Below are 22236 nucleotides of genomic sequence, written 5' to 3' on the forward strand. Positions count from 1 at the left end.
CCATTGGGACATCATTCTGTCCTTATGTGATTTTTATGTGTTACTTATTTTAAGTTTTGTTTTCTTTTGAGGCAGGGTCTTACTACACACCACAGACTGGTCTGAAACTCAATAGGTTGCCCAGGCTTGCCTTGAATTCCTGACCTTCCTGCCTCTGTTACCTGAGTGTTGGGAGTGATTACAGAACCTCACAGTTATACAATGTGCCGCTGTATCCTGCTCCTTGGTTGTTTAGTATATCACTCCTTCCTTTTGGAATGAGCAGGCATTGGTGGGAATAATCTCACAGTTCCAGTCCCATTAGCACCAGATTTTAAAGGTGTGTGTGTGTGTGTGTGTGTGTGTGTTTGAGTGAATGCCACATATGCATAGGTGCCTGCAGAAGCCGATGTGGGATTCCCTGGATCTGGTTGCAGGTGGTTGTGAGCTGCCCCTGTGAGTGGTGGGAACCGAATCCCAGTCCTCTCAAAAAGCAACAAGTGTCCAGCTACTGAGCCATTCCTTCAACCCCAGCACCAGATGTTTAGCTCACTCTAGTAAATGTCCATAGCTGTTGAAAAGATTTTTAATTTGGCAATATTTCCTATAATTATGAACATTATAATTAGTCACTTTGTCCAGGTAAAAATGCTAAGTCCAAAAAAATCTTTGCTTGTTTCTCACAGGTCATAGAGAAGAGGTACTTTTTTAAAGAAAGCAATCAGGTTAGTATCTATCCTTTCTTGATAAAGGTTTCTTAAATTTTGAAAGAGATGCTTTTACCAGAGGGATTTGTTTTTAAGTTAGGAGAAGCTCTTTGTAGGCACAGGCAGCTAACTTTTTCTGTCCTCTTGAATACAAAAGTAGAAAACCTAAACAGAGGCAAAATAAGGATCTGCAATCCCAGAAGAACAGGGATGAGGTGATTCTGTAACATAAGGAAAGAAGCAAGTGTGCGTCCGTCTGCACAGGCATGTGCTGTCTTCCACAGAATAGACAGTTGGTGCTGCGGCCCAGGGGCAGTGTAGGGGGCCTGTCCTTTCTGACTCAAAGGACACTGACAGCAATTTGCTGGCAGATGTTTTCCATATTTGTAGAGTTTCTTTTTATTATTTATCATTCTACGGTTCTCTGAATGAAATCTTAGAGAGCTGGTTTTATAGTGAGCGACAGGCTGGCCTACAGGAACCGGAAACAGGAAGAAACAGTTCATTTTAACATTTGAATCTTGCTGCCTAAGACCTAACAGGCTTCTTTCTTGCCTACAGATTCCCGGCTTTTCTGATCGAAAGAGGTTTGGAGCAGGAGCATTAAAGAACTTCCATTATGACTGAGCTGTGCTCGCCTTTGGAAGGGTGAGCAAGCGGTGGCAGTTGTCACAGCTTTCCTCTTGCTGTGTCAGGTTATTAACTTCTCAGGCTCTGATAAAAACATCTCAAAATGCTACCTCACCCTCTCGTGGAAAATTGAAAGAAAGTAACGAGTGGAGGATCCTACCTGACCCCTGTTGTCTGTGTTGCTCACCTCCCTGTCCCTGTTGATATCGTATGGAAGAGCCTCGTGAAGACATGAGACACTGTCGAGCCAGTGCGGCAAATGGGCAGTGACAAGGGCTGCACAGAAAACTGACTCTTGCATGAAATCAGAGGGCTTTGCAGGTCTGCGATTTTCCCACACTCACTGCTGAAGGCTTAATTAAGTTCTGGAGAAACCTATCTGTGTTGTTCTACCTTCTTGAGGGGAAAGGTCATGTTAACCAGCCCTGAATTATCCACCCCAAACCATCTCTGTCATTTTTAAAGAAGCCAAGTGGTGTTATTTCCTTTTCTCCAGCCTCATTACACACAGGGATGCCTAAGAATAGCAACCCTGTCTCCTCCCCTCTCCCCTGGAAAAGGCTTGGTGTCTGGCAGAGACGGACTAATAGCTGGAGTTAAATAGAAATACAAATTAATAATACATGGAGAATAGACCAGAAAAGAAGGCCTCGGCGAGGCATCGACAGCTCCTCCACACTTGAGAGTGCAGCTCTCGAAGGCCCTTTCTGCTTTCTGTTTGGAAATCGGATGAAATCTGAGAGCGGCACAGGGGCAGGCAGAGAGATTTACTGCCTCTTTGGTCTTTTTTTTCTGTTTGTTGTTGTCATGGTTTCAGGTTTGGTTTTGGTTCTTAAAGGAAATTCAGATCCTGAAATACCCTTTAATATGATGAACAATAAACTAAGACTATTATCCTTGAGTTAACAATGTGTTTATGAGAAAGTCAACCGAGTCCCAGAGTCGCACATTCACATAAATTATAAAGCAGGGTTTGGGCTTTCAGAACACTGCACAGCTTTTCAGCCGTGGTGTGTATGAGTTCGCATGAGTTTTCACCATTATTTTTTAGCCCATCTTTTTTGCCGGTTTAATTCTCTTGGCCCAGTTCTTCCTTAGTTCATAAAATTGGTTTAAAAAAAAAAAAAAGACTTTAATTGGCTGCTGCGTTCAGCACCTTATTATCCAGATTCTTCTCTGCTGCAGCTCTCAGCTCCCGAGTTTTGCACCAAATTAAAGAAAATAGTATTATAAGCACACAGTTGCAGCTCGTTTAAAACCAGGTAAGAACTACAAGGTTCATTTTCTGTTCATTCTAATTAAATTTCAGGAGGACTCAGGAAGGCAGGGTATGCTGGGAAGGAGCGTGAGGAGCTCAGAAGGCGTTTGGGGGTTGGAAGAGCACTTCTGAGCTGGGCTGCTCTGTCTTTACCAAAGTCGGTTTCAGCTTCTTTGCTGGTTTGATTGTTCTTTGATATAATTAGTGTTGTGCAGATTATGGTCTGGGTGTGGAATTTGGCACAAGTGTGTTGTGGAGAGGCTGTAAAAACCAAATGCTACACAAACTCCTATCTAACTATCTAAAACCCTTCGTATTTCTCTTTTTAAAATTAGATCAAGAAGCATGGACTGCAACTCAATGGTAGAGAATTTAGCTAGCATGTGCAAGGCATTATATTTGTTTCCAATATCAAAATTTAAATAAAAAGTAAGTTAAACCCATTCCTTTCTCCTTTCTTCTTAATTAAGAGACCCACCCCAATTTCTATCATTTCTTTCTTACTAAGAAATAAAAGAGCTGGGCAGTGGTGCACACCTTTAATCCCAGCACTCCAGAGGCAGAGGCAGGTAGATCTTGAATTCTAGGCCAGCCTGATCTACAGAGCAAGTTACAGGGCAGCCAGGGCTACACAGAGAAAGCCTGTCTTGAAAAAAACATAAAGATGAACTAGAAGGGGGTGAATACATTTTGCTCTTGCAGAGAACCCGGATTTGGTTATCAGCACCCACATGGGCCGTTTACAGCCATCAGTAACTCACTTCCAGGGGATTCAGCTCTGTCTTCAGACCTCTTTAAACACTATGCATACATATAAAATAAAAGTAAATACATATTTTTTTTTTTTTTTGGTTTTTCGAGACAGGGTTTCTCTGTGGTTTTGGAATAAATACATATTTTTAAGAATGGGGAGATAAAAGCAACCCATCAGTGATGGCTACAGGATCTGACTTGATAAATAATATTCTTCAATTCCATTTCTACCAGCTTGATTCCTTGACCTATACTTTTTTCCTTATAATTTTATAAACCTTTTTATTTAAAAATAAAAAATTGTAAATAAAATAAACATCACACACCCAAATTTATCTGACCCAAAGTCTCTATCTCTCAGCGAGCTTCTGTACAGATAGAGCCACCATTGTAAAGCTGGGGAGTGCAACAGTGAATTTTACACCTTTACTGTCAAATAGATGTTCTTTGCACTTAGTTTTGAGCTGTAGTTTTCTAAAGAAAAAATAAATTTTAATCTAATCATCTGAAGTAAACTTGTTACGAGTATATGTAGCAGCAAAGAAAGCTGTTTACCAAATGAGTGTTATTTGCCCAACAAAAGAATGTTCTTGAAGCATGACTTTTAAAGACTTAGTTATATATACTTCTTGTAAGCAATACAAAAAATAAATTATTGTGACTGCCAGAATTTTCTTTTGATGTATTGGATCCTAATTATCTTACCTTCTTGATTACACAAATTGCTAGTAATAGCTGTCATCTGTTTTTCTCCCTGAATAACTCAAAGTTCTTGACCAGTATTCTTACTCAGTGTAGGAGGCAACCAGATGTAAAAGCATGGTGGCCTCCATCCATCCCTCAGGTGGACAGGACCCTTACTTGGAGCCTAACTCAGTGCCACTAGGGTGCAGACACACTACCCCATCAGACAATACCTCGCCCTCTTAGAATATGGCAAGAAAACGGGAGGGTGGGTACTCACACCCTCCTTATACCTTCTCTCGTGAAGCGGGTTGTAAAAGTAGCTGCCTTTTCCATGAACTTGCTCGCAAAAATCTTTATTCTATGATCTCACTATTCCTCCCGGGAGGAAAGAACATCTTTATCCTCAAAGACGAAGACACCAAGCAGACTCTGAGTAAGTGTGCTTTACTGTCAGGCACGCCATGCTTGTTTGAGGCTCAAACAGTCGGTGTGCTTTTCTCGTGATAATCTACCTGTTGTTGGTGCCTCCACCATGAATGGAAAAAGAAAATGTCTTCCCTGGCCTGGGCGCTTGTCTATATAGTCACTGTTACTCTTCTGATGTCTTCCCTGGCCTGGGCGCTTGTCTATATAGTCACTGTTACTCTTCTGATGTCTTCCCTGGCCTGGGCGCTTGTCTATATAGTCACTGTTACTCTTCTGATGTCTTCCCTGGCCTGGGCGCTTGTCTATATAGTCACTGTTACTCTTCTCTCCATTTTGTCTATATAGTCACTGTTACTCTTCTCTTCATTTTGAAGTGGACTTCTTGGAATTTATGTGCTGGGCCGTCAGACTGGAATGAAGTGTGTTCTAATTGCTGCCATTATCCCCATCTCAATGGTGTGTGTTAGAACACCTGACACAGGTAGAGCTATGTATACATACTTAATAGATAGTGGTTTTGTGAATTCTTTTAAAGTACAGGTAGCATCCTGTTCTAAAAATCTGATGGTTTCAGTGAAATTCCTGCATTGACTTAATACCCTAAAATTCAGAGGACACTGGGGGGAAAGAAGAGAAGAGCCGAGAAATGCATTTCTTCATAGCTGTAAGACAGCTGAATCACTGCACAGGGGAAAGAGGGGTGCCAGGGGGTCTGACCCTGGGCCTCACCTATCCCAGTGGGTGTTTGCCAGTTTTCCAGGGCTGTTCCATATCATTAAAGACCATATGACGTCGAGTTACAATTAATCCACACCTCCATAGTAGGACACCAATCGTTGGCTCTCAAACTCAGAAGTGTATAAAAATCTCTTTCAATTCAGAGTCCAAGGCTTCATCTGTTTTCTTTCACATCCCATAATTCTATATTATATACTAAGAAAGCAATTTTATATTTTTGGACATTTTTAATTTTCTCATGTGTGTTGGGGGTGAGGGGTCCCTGCAGAGACCAAGAAGACAGCATTGGATCCCTGGAGCTGGCATTACAAGCATATTCTTAACTGCTAAGCATCTCTCCAGGTCTCAGATTTTATATATTTAACAGACAAACCAGGTGACCCCCCAGTGCAGGTAGTGAGGCTCTGGCCTTTCAGAAAGACAAGTGAACTAAAGAGTACGGAACACATAGATTGTAAGTCACGTACTTTATTGGACCATTATAACAAAGTTACCAGCGTTCAACCTTTATCTCTCCTCAGTGATCTAGCCCAGTCCTCTCCCTCGCGGAGCCATACCATTTACTGGTAAACCAGGAGGTGTTGTCTTTGGTGTATTGCTGTCATTCTGGGGAATGCTGTTTTCTTAGAGATACCTGTTTCTAGTCCAGGTACAGAAACCAGGAGGTGTTGTCTTTGGTGTATTGCTGTCATTCTGGGGGATGCTGTTTTCTTAGAGATGCCTGTTTCTAGTCCAGGTACAGAAACCAGGAGGTGTTGTCTTTGGTGTATTGCTGTCATTCTGGGGAATGCTGTTTTCTTAGAGATGCCTGTTTCTAGTCCAGGCACAGTTATTTCTAATCTGCTGGTTGTCATACACACCCCTCCTGTGGACAGTGTTTCGTTTTCTCAGCTAACTCAGCACTACGCTTTACCAAGCAGTGGTAGAAAATGCAGCCTCTAAGATGTAACAACTTGCTCAGAACTGTCTTTTGTTTGGTGACAACTGTCCTGCAGCCCCCTAAGCTTTGACAACCATCCTGAAGTGGTGGCTTGGTGGGTCTGTCACACTGTACTTCTCATTCTCCCAACTTCCTGGATGTTTTCCATTTCCTTGGAGGTAAAAAGGGGGCACTGGTCATTAAAACGAATGACCACAAGCATCCCGTCGATAGGTATGTGGGCACAGATCATTTTAAGGGACCCATTTTCCAGACGTATTTCTGCATATGTGCCTTTAACAGAATTGACCTGCTTCTGAACACAGCCCATTGCTAGTTACTACTTCCCGCCTCAGCCCACCACCACCTTGTCCTCCTTGGCAAAGGGACAGCTCACTTGAAGTACTGCGGTAGATGTCCCCAAGGTGCCAAAGGACGCGGACGTGTCTAAATAGTTGCTTCATTTAAGGACTTGGCCTATACCAATCCCCACAATTATTTTTAAATACACTTGTCTTAGTTAGATGTCTTAGTCACTGTTCTACTGCTGTGAAGAGACACCTTGACCGAAGTAACTCTTACAAAAGGGAGCATTTTTAGGGGCTTGCTTACAGCGTCAGAGGCTTAGTTCATTGTTATCACAGTGGGGAGCGTGGCAGCAGGCACGCCAGGCATGGTGCCAGAGATGTAGCTGAAAGCTTCCTCCCGATCATCAGGCAGAGCACAAACCTGGGCCTCTCATGGGCTTCTGAGACCTCATAGCCCACTCACTCCTAGTGACACTGCCCCTCCAACAGTGCCACACCTCCTGATCCTTCTACTCTTATCGAAGAGTCCCACTCCCTGGTGACTAAACACCGGCGTTTATTAGCTCATGGGGTCCTCTTATCCATACCACCACAATACATGTGTGGAAATACATGTATGAAAATGGCACACTGAAACCCATTGTTTTCTGCGATTGATATATACTAGTTAAAGGCAGAAACAACCAAAACTAAGATCTGAAAACGTTAAATAACTGTCAACACTTCCTTTAACACCGTTTTATAAATGTGGAATTCTCAAAAATAATGCAACAAGGAAGTTTGAAAATAAGTAACTGTCAACAGTTTTCTTTAAAACAACCTTTTTAAAAATGCGGAGTTCCTGAAAACAAAGCGAAGAAAGCTTTAGTGAGAAGAAGCCAACCAATTGCTGCTTGCTGTTGGTTGCTCACCGGAACCTACTTCTGTGGATACTGCACACCTTGGTCACAACACAGAGAAATCAAACTGGAACTAGTCTGGGTACTTGTTCCCTGCTGGCGAGCTCTCAGGGCCTGAAGATGCTCTGCAGACTGCTGGGGAGATTGCCTCAGCGTGACAACAGCACCCATCCCAGCCTTGAACCCTGTGTATATCGGCTAGATAAGATAAGCCCAGCTTTGCAACAACACCAGGTTTGTTGCGGGTAGCCAACCACTATCTGATTGGATTTGATGTCTACAGCGTGGGAGGGAAATCGTGTCTGGTTCTGTGCGCCCCAAGAGCCCATCGCTCAGATACAGGCCCTAGAGGGGAAGCTATTGCTGTTGCTTTGCTGAATAGACGTGATCTGCCCATCAAACTGCCTTCTAAGTAGCTCACTGCCCTCAGCTTTGTTCAGAGAATCTGCCTTTTGGCAGTGGTCAGAGTTATTGCAGGGACTCATAACTGAGAATAAATGACAATTGGATGTTCATCCATAAATGGAATGTTTGTGTTATGCCCTCCAAGACTCAGAGAACATTGTAGAAGGCATAGAAAGAGACGGAGAAGGCCCAGCCAGGGTGGTGGTGGATGCTGGCTTCTAAACATGACATGACTGTGCACTCTTGAACTCAGCTGCTGTAGTTGCCCGCATATGATCTGCACGAGATTGGGTCCATCGATGCCCTGTCTTGAAGGGAGAAGAATCCATGCCCCACCAAGGATTTGTACACAGTTAGTGATTGGTGGAGGGAGAGATGTTCAGGAGGCAGCGTTCTGACAGGCAGGGAGGGAAAGACGGCATACTTCTGGCTCTTCACCCAGGACAAAGATCTGACAGGCACCCACTCTCCTTGGTAAGTCCACTCCATATGTCCTAGGCAGGTCCAGACACAGGCTGTGTACCAGCCAGACAGCCAGGGGCCAACCAGCAAGGGGTGGGGGTGGGGTAAGAGGGTGGGGGGAGACAGCCAGCCACAGAAGAAGCTGGAAAGCAGGATGGACAATACACAGATGAAGTAAGCAAACTTTGGGGCAGCACCATAGATTAATAGAAATGGGTTAATTTAAGTTAAAGAAAAAAAGCTAGCGAGAAACAAGCTAGTGAGAAACAAGACCGAGCATTTGTAATTAATAATAAGTCTCTGTGTCGCGATTTAGGGGCTGGTGATCCAAGAAAGCCCGCTACAGTGGGGCCAGTTGGGAGGAAGAAGTGGAGTGGAGGGAGGGTAAAGGCAAGAGATGAACATGATTGGGACACACTATATTCATGTATGAAGATGCCCAAAAACTCCATTAGTATGTATAATTTATGTCAATAAAAAGGGAAAAAAGACAAGACTTTGTCATATCAATGCTTCTCTCTGTCTATCAAAGTAAGACTCTTAAGTATAAAAAGTGGTTATAAAAATTAACATTTTTATTTCCCCAGCCCTTTCTTAATAAACAGGTTAGACAAAGTGTAATATTCAGTTAAAGTAAATGGTCCCAGGAGCTGGGAAATGAAGCCTTTTTCAGTCAGGCTTCCAATAATTCCCTTTCAACACAAAGAAACACCTAAGTAAGGTGTTGAATTATAGATCATTAGAAGTAATACTTACTGGTAAAAGACTGGCTTTTGATATTGAATGCAGAGGTGAGTAAAAAAATTAAATCTCATTCATACCTATTTTTATGCGAACAACTTTGCTAAAACGTAAAACTACAAAAAGCAGCATTAGATGATACATTCTTGCTATTTCAGATGTATGGGTTATTCATTCTTAAATGCACAAAGGAAGAGGAGCAAAGAGAGAGAGAGAGAGATTTTCAGGGCTGGTAAGATGGGTCAGCAGGTAAAGGCTCTTGCTACCAGGCCTGACAATGAGAGCTGGATCCCAGAACCCACATGGTGGAAGGAGACAACCAATCCCTTGGGTCTGTGGTTCTCAGCCTTCCTCGTGCTGGGACCTTTAGTGCAGTTTGTCATGTGGTGATCCCCAACCATAAAATTAGTTCATTGCTACTTCGTAACTGTTATGAATTGTTATATGAATATCTGATATGCAACCCCTGTAAAATAGTTTGACATGCCCAGGGGTCATTACCCACAGGTTGAGAACCACAGCCTTAGGGACTCTCAGACTCCATAGGTGCACTGTGCTATATGCAACATCCCCACCCCACAGAAAATAAAGTACATTGAACATTTCCAGAAATTTTGCATTCCATATTTAATACAAGGTTATCTTATCTAAATATGTCATATTTTAGGCCGCTCACCTAGAGAAGAATCTTCAGTTTAGGATCTAAAGAGGGGATGCATGCCACGAAAATCTTGGAAGTGCAGTGGGGGCAGGAGGGAGGGCTGAGGTTTTGTGGTTTGGTTTTGTTATTTATCTGAGTCAGGGGACACACTGTGTTGCCCAAGCTGGCCTAGGCTAAAGTGAACCTCATCACCTGCCTCAGCCTCCAAAGTACCTGGGATCACAGGACCTGAGAGTTTAGACCTTTTCCTAGGAGCTTCTGCAGAGAGTGAAGTTGCTCTCTGCTAGATCAGAAAGCAGAAGAGGCCTGCAGGCCTCAAATCACTGCTCCACACATCCCAGTATTGGTTCATCAAACCCCTCCTCGTGCCCGGTTTTACCGACTTTGTCTTTGTTGCTCGCTGCTTAGGTATTGTCGCTCCACTCTGGTCCAGGACGCCTTTGGCTTACCCCAACAGTCTCATCCTTCTGCCGGGTGTATTTTTAAATGTGACTCTCCTAGCCAGGTCACTTCTGTTCCCTCTGCTTCAAAAGTCTGCCCAGGCACTCCTGTTCCTGGAAGGCTTCTCAATAGGACCCGGCACTCACCCCTCCTTTCAGGCACCCTGTCCCCCACACAGTGTACTGCCACTTCTCCATCCACACATACGGTTCCTGCTGCTCAAGCCCTTTCTAACTTTCACCCGAGCTGACATGGTTCGGGCATCATCTCCACTAGGAGGCCTTCCCTGGCTCTCCTAGTCTGGGCTTGAGGCCCTGTCTAATCCCTCCAATAATGCCCTGGACCTGTAGTTACTATCTTAGCACTTGGCATACACTGTTGAAATGGTCCTCAAGAAAATTGAATGAATATGTGCATACATTAGTTAGACAAAGACTCAAGGCTACCTGTACCTGTGGGGTTTTTTATTCTCATTCCCCAGATGTGTGGCTCACAGTGCCTGGCATAGTGATTGCAAAGTAAATGCTTAATTTGCTGAATCATTGTTATATAAAAATAGACAAGGTAGGAAATGAAGTTATCCACATTGGAGGAATTCCTAAAGTCTATTAATAGGCTAATTCTAGTTTAAATATTTCCAGGGCCCTGAAGAAAATTTCATCCAACCAGGAATCTGTCATCACCTTCTTCCTTCTTTGGTCTCTCACACAATGAAACGTTTTTCTTCTTGAGATAGGGTCTCTATCTATATATCCTGACTGCCCTGGAACTCACTCTGTAGACCAGGCTGGTCTCAAACTCACAAAGACCCACCTACCTCTGGCTCTCGAGTACTGGAATTAATGGAGGGTGTGCACCTCCACACCCAGCATGAAACACTTCTAAAGTCTGTCTTTGAAGCTGACTCCATGGAAGAGTGGAGCAGTGGGGCCCTCCTTTGTCTTTTATTAGCTCCTGTATTGTTTTTCAACCACCAAAGCAAGTTAGTTAGAGGGAAACTCCAAGGTACTCATAAACTCAGAATTTAATAGAATTTCCTTTCTACTTCAGGTCTACACATAGTTAGCCTCAATATTACAGGGGCTTCAACTATGTTTATAGCTGCGTTGTTTGTCATAGCCAGAACCTGGAAACAACCTAAATGTACCTCAACTCAAGAATGGATAAGGAAAATGTGGTACATTTACACAATGGAGTACTACACAGCAGAAAAAAAACCAATGACATCTTGAAATGTGCAGGCAAACGGATGGAGCTAAAAAACATCATACTGAGTGAGGTAACCCAAACCCAGAAAGACAAATATTACATGTATTCACTCATAAGTGGCTTTTGGACATAAAGCAAAGAAAAGCCAGCTTACAATTCACAATCCCAGAGAACCTAGACAACAATGAGGACCCTAAGAAAGACATACATGGATCTAATCTACATGGGAAGTAGAAAAAGACAAGATCTCCTGAGTAAATTGGGAGCATGGGGACCATAGGAGAGTGGAGAAGAAGGGAGGGGAGTGGAGAAAAATATATAGCTCAATAAAAAAAATAGTAAAATAATTCAGGGATCTCCATACATTTCCAATTTTACATATAAATTCCAGAGTTTATACCTTATAAGTCATTTGTTTATGCTCTATCGTGCTGAGATTCCCTGTAAGCTGCCTGCCAGAAATTAGTCCACAAGTTTGTACCAACATCCCTTATATGGCCCATAAGACTGGCCCTGCATGTGGAACACCTCGTGCATTTCACTGCAGATGCAACAGAATACCGCAGTCCTGAGCTCCGAAGGTTGCTCAGTCCCATGATCTAAAGACAGGATCTCAGAATGGAAGCCTGAATCCACATGATGGTTTCGTTATATGGTTAGATTATCTGTCACTGTGACCCAACCACTCTCAGACTTATTAGTGGTTCGTTATACGGTTAAATTATCTGTCACTGTTAACCAACCACTCTCAGACTTATTAGTGGAAAGCAGGCTGTTCTGTTTGCTTGCGAGTCTTTCAGTCAACAACCTAGGCTCGATTTAGCTGAAGGTTCCATTGTTCTCACCTAGGATCCCTCACTTGTCTGCAGTCATCTGGCAGCCGACTGTTTTAGTGTGGGCTGTGGAGCTGCCGCCTGGCCCCCGGAAGCTAGTTCCACCTCTTTTCATATTAGTCTGAGACAGCTTTAAATATACAAGTGTCTATGGTCAAACTGTCAAGCCTCTGTGCTATGTTTTCTAACGTCCTGCTTACCAAGATCCAGAGAAGGAAAAGACTCCACCTCTTGGTTTGTTTTATATAGAGTCTTGCTGTGTTGTCCCCACTGGCCTTGACCTCAAAATCCTCTTGCTGCAGCCTCCCAAGTGCTGGGTGGCAGCTGTATGCCACCATGCCCAGCTAAAGACCCTCTTGATGGAAGGAACAGTAAAGTGACATTCAAGGGGCACACAGAAACATGGGGAAGAACTAGGCAATGTTTGCGATGCACTGTAAAGGTTTCTTTTTTCATCCCCTCCTTTACTCCGCCCTCCCTTCCTCCTCCTTTCTTCCTCCTTCGTCCCTTCCATCCTTCTTTCTTCCTTCTTCCTTCCTCCTTTCTTCCTTTCATCTTTCCTTCCTTCTTCCTCCCTCTCTCCCTCCCTCCCTTCCGTCTTTCCTTTCCTCCATTCTGAGATAGATGTCCTATATTAAGTTACATGCTGGTGCAGAGAGGACTGCCGAGGTAAGAGAAGGCCATTTGAACTCACATCTTAAGGTTAATCAGCAAAGAAAAACACTTCCATAGCCATCTTTGAGCTGAAGATCACTCCTCAGGGCCATATTGAATTCTGATTTTGGAACCAACCAACCAACCAAGCAGTAGCAAGACTTCTCTTTGTGCACAGACCTAGGCTGCTGTGGCCTTGTGTGTCCTGCCCTCCTTATCTAGAGCCAATACAGGTTTGATGTAAATGCTTTTTATTTCTTCTCTCCCAAATCTTATTATAAAACATCCCAACCCTTAGGTTGGGTAGACATGTTCTAGGTGCTATCTAGTAGTCATTCATGTATTAGGGGCTCTGGTCCTTTACCTATTAGTGTCTTCACAGCTCAATAAACCTTTACTGTTAGAAACCTCTAGTTGCAAAAGTTGGATTTAGAGTTCTTTCTTCTTTTTGCCAACATTTCAAAATTAGAATTTAGCTTCTGGAAAATCACCTAGCCTGATCGACTCAGCTGCTTTTCCTTCCTGTGCTGTTACATCTGAGTTTGTAATAATAAAACCTACTTTGCAAAACTGTTTTTGTGAAATTAAACGAGGTAGTGTCTGTGGGGAAAACCTGGCACAGACAAGCCTCAGTGTACGTTTCCTTCCTGAAGACCACCAGCCACGAAGTCACTACCTTCCAATGGCTGCAGCAAGTGCCTAAGACAAAGACAAGCAAGGCCCGGAGAAGGCAGCTGGAGAGCAGTCTGCTCTCGGGACTAAGGCATTAGGAAGCAAATGACTAAAGAGGATAGAAACATACCTAATGTATTCTAGGAAATCAAGATGAATGACAGTAAACATCCCAGCTTGTTCTAAGTTCAACACTCTCTCATCAGTCCTAGCTCTGGGATCTAAACTCTTCCTTAGGAGGCCGTGTCAGGGAGCCTCCAATCCTGGTCCTCTTCTTCCCACACCTCTTGCCCTTGGGTCAAAGCACATAGTGTTCCTTCCACGGTCACTGAATCCTGGCCCTGCTCCTTCCTGGTTTGAGTCTGGACTGAGAAAGAATTCTGGCACATCTGGCACGTGCTAACTCCCACAGTTCCTTTTTCAGCTTTAAATCCTCTGCCTTTGGGGAAAATCCTTCCTTAAAGTAGAACAAGTCAATATTTACCTCTGTGCAATGCTCTCAGAGATGACCTGGGTTAATAATAAAAAAAAAGTTGTGCAAGAATTGTGGATGCTAGCACGTTGGACTTTCTGCCTAGTATGTCAGTTAGGCAACTCTGCCTCGAGTAACATGCTGAGCAAGGAGATGCGATGAACTGGTGAAAACAAGAATTCTCTGAGAGTTTATAAAGAGGGACAGAAGACTTGGCGCCCCACAAACTCCCTGGCCTCGCGTAAAATGGCAGAGTTAAAGGTAAGAAACCCTCTGTCTGAATTTGGATTAAGGTTGGAGACTGTATCTGGGGGTGTCACTTAAACAGGAAAGCCTACACTTAGCATGTCTCAAGCACCAACACTAGAAAAAGAAGGGAAAAGAGATGGAGAAAAAGGAAGAGAGGAGGGAAGAAGAGTAGAGAGATCTCTAACAAGTTTATTGTGCCTTCTTCAGCAAGAATTTGTGGGGTTTTCTGGTGTCGAGTTGAAAAACACTTGTGAGTGGGGGCTGTAGAGATTGCTTACTAGTTACTAGCACTTGATGCTCTTCCAGAGGACCTGAGTTCAATTCCCAGAACCTGTCCAGCTGCTCATATGTCTAGCACCCTCTTCTAGCCTTTGTGGCCCCTATAGTCCCATGTGCATATATATACTCATACACGCACACGCGTGCGCGCACACACACACACACACACACACGAAAGGGAGCCTGACCTAAGGTCCTATGCTCTGGAGGGACAAGGAAGAGGTGACCAAAGAAAGCAATTGTACCCTTGCCTTTGTTAATCTCTAATAGTGTCTTGAGGGTCAGTGGGCATGTTGAGAGCTCCCCTCCTAAATGGACATTTGCATTTCTCTACGTGTCTCCTTCCCGGCTGCTCTCTGTCATCCTTGTGACTGCAACTCCCTGGACTGTTTCAGGCCAGCCAGTTTAAAGTGTTTAACCTGCTTAATCATTTGGTACCTCCGACTCAGCCTTGACAGTACTTTCTTATTTAGTGTGCCATTGAGAACGAGTGGACCATGTGTTACAGGTGCTGGAGGTTTTAACTATGCTCGCTGTAAACCTGGGGTATAGGTTCTCTTTTTCCTATTTTAAACCAATAAGGAAAGCAAGGCTCATAGAGACTAAGAGACTCACCCAGAGTCCCTGCTGGTGAAGGATGGAGGCCGCAGTAGAACTTGGGTTTATTGGAGTTCAAATTTCAGGCCCCCCCCAAAAAAGAAGATTGGTGGCACCAGCCTGCCCCTTTGGGGCAGGAAGAAGAGGGTGTTCCCAGGGTCTCAAACTCTGCCTAGTAGCCAGGCTGTGGTGGTGTACAACTTCAATCCCAGCATTCGGGGTGCAGAGGCAAGAGGATCTCTGTGAGTTCAAGGCCAGCCTGTTCTACAGAGTGAGTTCTAGGACAGCCAAGGCTACACAGAGAAACCCTGTCTCAAAAACCAAAAAACAAGCAAGCAAACAAACAAACAACAAAAAAAAAAAACCTCTGCCTATTGCTAGGCTCACTGCATACAACCAGAGCTAGAACATCCTGGCACATTGACGCAAGCTGGGTAGAAGGGACCCACTAGGCCTCTTCCTGGCATTCAGGGATAGAAGACCTCCAGAAAGCTTTTCAATCAAAGCCGGGATGGTAAATCAAGCAGTTCTCTAATTAATAGGCACCTTGAAGGTGCTGAGCACCGCAGCAAAGAGGTTTCTTCTCTATCTTTGCGCCAGACCTAGAGTTAGCTCTCATTCGGTGCCTGTTCATGATACTACAGTTAATGCAACATGGGAATGGAGAAACTTCTGGAGGGAAGCTGTTCCTAGGTGGAATGACGACACAGGACTAGGCCAGAGGTCATGCCATGTCTGACGGCACAAAATAGGCAGAAAGATCTGTGCACCCCAGGAACCTAGTGCTTCAGCTAAACTGGAGCTGCCGCATGAATGGGGGTACCCAGGAGAGGACCCGTGTGCAGACCTGAACCAAAGGGGAGTGGGCATAGGCAATGTGAACCTAATGGTCCCCGTTAGCCAGTGGTGCAACTGAAGATGAGGAGGAAGGAGAATTCATTAAGAGTTTTGCTTTGTTTTCTGATGGAAATCCTATGAGGAAGCTCATCACGGGAGGAAGCATCCTTACCATTTATAAATAAAACATATCTAAAATCCTGTCCTGCTGCAATGTTTAAGCAACTTAGTATGCAAAACACCACCCCATGTAAATGGCACACTGGCCTTTGTTCTCAGTTTCAAAGGCTCGCTCAGCCTACTGTCTCATCTCCAGAGGTCAGGAATCTTAACCCAGAGAGCCAATTTAAGGCACACCCATCCCCATCAATAAGCAATATCAAACATAATTTGAAATGTCCCTCATGCTTCCTCCGTCATTTCAATGGCTATGTCAACACAAAACCTCGGATGAGATCACATTTACATGAAAGCATAAGGAGAGGAAGAAAATTCAGAAGCTAAAATAATGGCATGAGGTTTAAGGTGGGCTCACCGCGTTCTGGACTATGTCACTTCATTTCTACCCCTCCTCACAGGCTGACATTGGGCCTCCCCAGCAGACACCTGACTCGCTAGCTTGGAGTCTGAGATGATTCTTATGGTTAATGACAAAGGGGGACCCACCGGCCTACAGTTTCCTATTGGGCTACACTAAATGACCGTCGTTGTTCTAGCTTGAGACAACACCATACATTCTCCTGCACTTCTGGAGAGTGAATGTCTGAAATCAGTCCCAGTGGGCCAGCATCGAAGTGTCAGCAGCGTGGTTGAGCTTGCCTGGAGGCTCTGAAGAGTATTTCTCCAACTGCAGTCCTAGAGAGTGCACATTCCTCGGCTCCCAGATAGACCTCTGCTTCCTCTTTTTCAACCAAATTACCTTTCACCTTTGTCCTAATAGAACACCTGGGATTTCGCTTAGTGTGCCTCAAACCATGGGGATGCTCCCCTTCCCCAACGCTGTTTACTCAACCGTGTCCACAGAAGGCTGTCTGTTTGCATTTCCAAGTCACCTTAGCAGCTGAAAAACGACCTCGGGCCATGGGTGAGGCAGCCAGAGTTAGGAAGACCTTCCTTAGACTCCTCCCCAGACAAAGGACAGAGACCAGAGGAGACAGCAGGTAATAAGATGATAAAGATCCCCGTGAAGAACCTGCTGCCTCTCCTCAGGTCTCTATTGAGATGGGCATGAAAACTGAAATTTGCTCCCAAGACTTGAGAGCAGGGAAACCTCTGCTCTCCTTCCCAAAGCCAATCCAGGAAGATGGAAATAGCCATGTTAAAATATGTTTGGTTTTTAACTTTGCAGAAAAGACTGGTCTAGGCACACCAAACTCAGGAATGGCATTTAACAGAAGGGATGGCTAGCTCCACCTCTGGCCATGAATTTAGCTTTTAGTTTTTGTTTGCTTGGGAACAGGAAGAAGAGACGAGTTTTGGCTGTCACTAATGTACCTCTTAGTTTTATGGCCAGTTTAAGCTCCAGACTGCCCAAATTGCTTCTCTGGTTCTTTGGTCTGTTTTCTTTCTTTCTTTCTTTCTTTCTTTCTTTCTTTCTTTCTTTCTTTCTTTCTTTCTTTCTTTTTCTTTTCGGTCTTTTGTTTCTTCCGGACAGGGTCTTGGGTAGCCCAGGATGACTTTGAACTCACTATGCAGAAAGGAATAACCTTGAACTCCCAATCTTCTTCACCCACCTCTTGGGAGGGATCACAGGCTGCCCCGCCACCTGAGGCTTCTGGTTCATCATTAACTAAACCATAACCAGCACGTTGAGGGCTGTTTGCCAAAGGGTCGGGGCTTCGAAGTCCTAAGTTGTCCATTTAAAAGCCTGCCTCTTAGTTTCAAGCATTAAGAAATAAGACTCCAGGGTCCTTCCAGAGCGTTATTCAGCCTGCAGCAGCAACAGCACATTTCCCTAACAACCTTGATTCTATGATTCTATTAAGGTTAGCCAGGAGAACTGGCTCCTTTCATAGGAAGGAAATACAAAATAGAAGAGCCCTGGGCCGCTGTCTTCCCAGACGTGTCCCTCTTTCTCTAGCACCCATTAAAAGGAAATGAGGTGCACCATCTACTCCCCATATCAGGTGTTACCAAGAATCTGACTCAAAAGGACCCCTTCAAATGCTCTAAAAATTAAATCCTATCCTGGGGACCAGATGAGAATTGAAAAGCTGGGTGCCAGTGAACTGCCAAAGAAGTGACTGTGCCCAAGTCACATGGGGCCCAGAAATGTATTCTTTCATTTAACAAGTATGCATATAATTCTCTTGGAAAGAAAGAAAATTGTATTTTTATATAGCATCAAATTATTCCAAAATCTGAGCTGAAGGAAACATAAACACACTTGCTTAATGTCAGGATTTATTTCACTCTCTGCAGAAGATGCATCTTTACATAATCCCAGAGGCAGCTGGAGCCGGAGCGTTTGGGTTTTCACAGCTGATGGAAGCAGAGTTCAGAGTCTGTCCTTGGACTCAAAGCCTTGAGATAGCAGCTGCAGAACACAGCTCCCTCCGCTGGGAAGTCTTCGGTGGAAAAAAAAAAAAAAAAAAAAAAGAAAGAAAGAAATCAAATCTAACAAACACCTCCATAATTTTGCTCCTGAAAGGTTAGGAAGACCAACCAGCTAACGGTGACTCAGCAGCTTCCGCTGGCTTCTTAAACCAGTGCACTTCCATGAGGAGGAAAAAACTAAAAAAATTGCCACCTCCCTCCCTCCTTCCTGCCTCCTTCGCTCTTTCCCTCGGAGCTCTGGGTGGCTCCCCCCCCAAACCAACAGCTGTTCTTTCTGTGGTTTTTTTTTTTCCCCTTTTTCTTAGAGCAGGCCTTAATCAAATGCTTCAGAATCGCTAACTCCCATCTCTCCTCATTCCGAATACACTTAGAACCTGTGTTCTGAGGTCGGCGGTTACAAAGACCAAGGAAGGTTAATCAGTAAATCCACCCTGCCTGCCAGAAAGCTCAGCTGGACGGGATAGCTCTCAAACCTCCCCCTCCTCCCTGCAGAAAGGAACAATGGCACAGCCCAACAAAGAGAGGCCTCTGTCTTCCTCAGCGACTTCTGTCCCAGGCTGATCTACAATCCTGTTTCACAGAATGGAAGATAATTGGAGGTCATTACTGATCCTCAGCAGCTCAAACTCAGTCCTGTTGGTGGTGGTGCGCATGCATGGGGTTCATTTTGAGAGAAGAAAATTGTTACTCCGAGGAGGTTCAGGATAGCGGATGGTCTCCGCCATTACCCCAAAGCTATAATTCCAGACTGTACGCAGCTTGGAGCAAATCTCATTAGAAAAGACCTTGACTGGGGGAGGGAGGATTCTGATAAAGTTTCAAAGAGATTTTTAAAATCTGTGGGGGTTGAGAGGTATAGCTAAGTGGCAAAGCGTATTTGCATAAGGCCTCAAGTTCAAACCCTAGCAACAGCACACACACACACACACACATGCACACGCACACCCTGTGTCTGAAGACAAATGAATAATTTCACTCTCATTACTTTCTAGGTCATAACATTTCACATTTCATATTCCTTCCAAATATAGACACTGCTGGCCTGATCGTCGCTCCCACATCCAGGCGCGTTACATCTAGCTCATTCTTCCCTACGCTGCCAAGAACTTGAAGGGCCTACCCTCCGCCCACATCCACCCTTCTCCTATCTCTTAAAGAATCATGCTCAGATGGTGGTCTTTCTCTCACCCAGTAAGGCTGCACTCTCCTTATCGTAGGCTAAAATCAACTCGTGTTTGCGTTAGAGCAAAGGGAGTTCAAATCCCACTCATGGTGGCAACCATGAGCCCTGAGGACCGGCCCTGAGTGAGAAACACTCCACAGGTGCCCACTGAATAGTTTCCATGGGCCGAGACACGCGGTCCACAGAGGTGAATAAAACTGGCACAGTACCAACCTTCAGGAATCACGGAGCAGCAGAGAAGCGAGACAGTGGCAGACCTACGCTCAAAGTCAGGTGTGCTAAACATGGCAAGAGTAAGTCCTGGCTCCCAGTGGACTAGCAGTGACTGAGCCAAGATGCTACAAAGTCTGCTGCCCTTCCTCAGATTGCCCAAAGGATCGTAAGCGTGATTTCATGCAACCATTTTGTAAATAAATTTCTAGAGAGGGGAAGTAAGCTGTTTCAGGGGGCTAATGGAATTCCAAGGTAGCTAAAGGTTGGAGCAGCTGATGCCCCGCTGAATGGAGGCACCATGGCCCTCACAGTTTGTAGACCAGCACGGGACTCTGGCAGCTGTGCACTCATTTTTCAAGAAGCAGGACTGACTTCATTCAAACCAGTTCCTTGGTCCTAGTTCAGCTGTCTGTGGATAGCTGCGATATTCTTCGAGGATCAGTATTTATTGGCTTTACCAAGTGCCATCAATAAAGCAGTCTTTCCCATTGGGGGCGTATAAATTTCAGAGGACCCCTGTAAGTTACCTTGTTGAGGAATCTAATTTCCCCTCTGTATTGTGAACCTCAGAGATGGCAATCATGGTAGCCCTGTTGCATTGTTCTGAAAAGATTCGGGGTTGGAGCATCTTCTAAGTCATTCCATCTTTAAACCTTCCTTTCTTGTATCCACACAAATGCCGATACACACACACACACACACACACACACTGCACAAATGCCAATACACACACATACACACACACACACACACATACTAATCCAGGTGATATTGACTCCTGTGGAAGGAGTGTTCTTTTTTTTTTCTTTCCTTTATTTATTTATTTATATATTTATTTTGGTTTTTCAAGACAGAGTTTCTCTATGTAACAGTCCTAACTTGTCCTGGACTAGCTCTTGTAAACTAGACTGACCTCGAACTCACCAAGATCTGCCTGCTTCTGCTTCCCCAGTGCTTGGATAAAAGGCCTATGCCATCACTATACATCTGGAAGGAGTTTTCTAACAAACATCTTCCTGTCTCTTTAAATCCACATACCTCTTCCCAGTTTGGGATTTTGGTCTCTCGCTTATTTGTTTGTTTTAGAGTGTGCAGGAGGAAAGGACTTGTGATAGAGAGCCATCCTTCTGGTTTGGAGCTGAAATGATGCCTGAGCCATCTCCCTTCCAGGAATTTCCAGACAGAACCAAAATTAAAGACCTTGTTCTTGAAATGGGATCATTAAAAGCAAGCTTATAAAATCAGTCAAGAACGGTTAAGGACAGAAAAGTCTATGCAATTCCTCTCTGGTTAACTGCAAATATTTAAGACACACAAACACATATTGTATATCCTAAACAATTCACCAGTCAAGACATAGCAGCTATTGCCTATAGAGTATCACACAAATACATGCCCTTGTAGCTATTCTTGCCTTTGTGGAACGGCAATGTCGTAAAATGCTCTTCACATCCTGTTAGGGGCTGGGAATATGGCTCAGCAGGAAGATCACTCAAGTCTTGTTGTAATAAGAGTGGCGGGGCTGCGTCCCCAGCACCTGGCTGCCCGCATGGCTAGCTTATGCCCCAAAATAATTACATGGAAACTGTATTCTTTTGAACACTATCTGGCCCATTTGTTTTAGTCTCTTATTGGCTAGCTCTTACATATTGATCTAACCCATTTTTAATATTCTGTGTAGTACCACGAGCTGGCTTACCAGGAATGATCTTAACCTGCGTCTGTCTGGAGTGTGAGAATCATGGTGACTCACTGACTCTGCTCCTTTCTCCCAGCATTCTGTTCTGTTTACTCCACCCATCTAAGGGCTGGCCTATAAATGGGCCAAGGCAGTTTCTTCATTAAATGAAAGTAACTCCTCCATCAAAGTCTGAGGACCAGAGTATGGATCCTTCAAATGAACCAGTTTATTATGAGAGGAAGAGTTAGCAGTCCTGGAGGAAACTGGTGAACCAGCCTCTCAGTGAGCCTCCAGTTCAGAGAGCCTTATCTCAGTAACTAAGAAGAGCAGTTGAGGAAGAGAGACACTCAACTGTGGTCTTCCACACGCACACATATATTCACCTACATACATGTAACAACGTGCACACACATGTGCACACACAAATACATCCCTGTAACAATGAAATTTGTGTCTTTGTCACATGTAGTACATTTCTGGATTTGGGAACGAGTGTGCTTCAGAGGACCCTCGCTGCCCGGGTTCTCTGCCAGAAGGACAGGTAAGAATGGGACAAATGTCTGGAGGGAGGGCTCAAAACTGTAGGTATGGAAGACAAGCATGTAACCCCAATAGCTCCACCCAACAGGCCTCTTCTAATTTAGCAGGCAAACTGTCCAATGTCCAAGATCATTAGCACAATGGTGTTAGAGCGCAATAGCAACAAAAATATCAAAACTGGGTTTAAATTATTAGCTACAGCAAAGGACCCAATCCAAGTAAGTGAGATTAACTACAAGAACTTCCA

General features: G+C 44.3%; 2 protein-coding genes across 2 annotated transcripts in view; both read left to right on the forward strand.

Annotated features, from left to right (window-relative positions):
* Nucleotides 1-3928, forward strand: part of Rabl3 (RAB, member of RAS oncogene family like 3) — a 32989-nt gene extending 29061 nt beyond the window's left edge. The window contains exons 7-8 of the mRNA XM_057764490.1: nucleotides 666-704; nucleotides 1248-3928. Coding sequence (XP_057620473.1) covers nucleotides 666-704; nucleotides 1248-1313 — 105 coding nt within the window. The 3' untranslated portion in view covers nucleotides 1314-3928. The remainder of the gene's footprint in view (nucleotides 1-665; nucleotides 705-1247) is intronic.
* A 10172-nt stretch (nucleotides 3929-14100) lies between these two features.
* Nucleotides 14101-22236, forward strand: part of Hgd (homogentisate 1,2-dioxygenase) — a 48551-nt gene continuing 40415 nt past the window's right edge. The window contains exons 1-2 of the mRNA XM_057765526.1: nucleotides 14101-14115; nucleotides 21919-21990. Coding sequence (XP_057621509.1) covers nucleotides 14101-14115; nucleotides 21919-21990 — 87 coding nt within the window. The remainder of the gene's footprint in view (nucleotides 14116-21918; nucleotides 21991-22236) is intronic.

This window comes from Chionomys nivalis, chromosome 3, assembly GCF_950005125.1.
Source record: "Chionomys nivalis chromosome 3, mChiNiv1.1, whole genome shotgun sequence".
NCBI classification, from domain to species: domain Eukaryota; kingdom Metazoa; phylum Chordata; class Mammalia; order Rodentia; family Cricetidae; genus Chionomys; species Chionomys nivalis.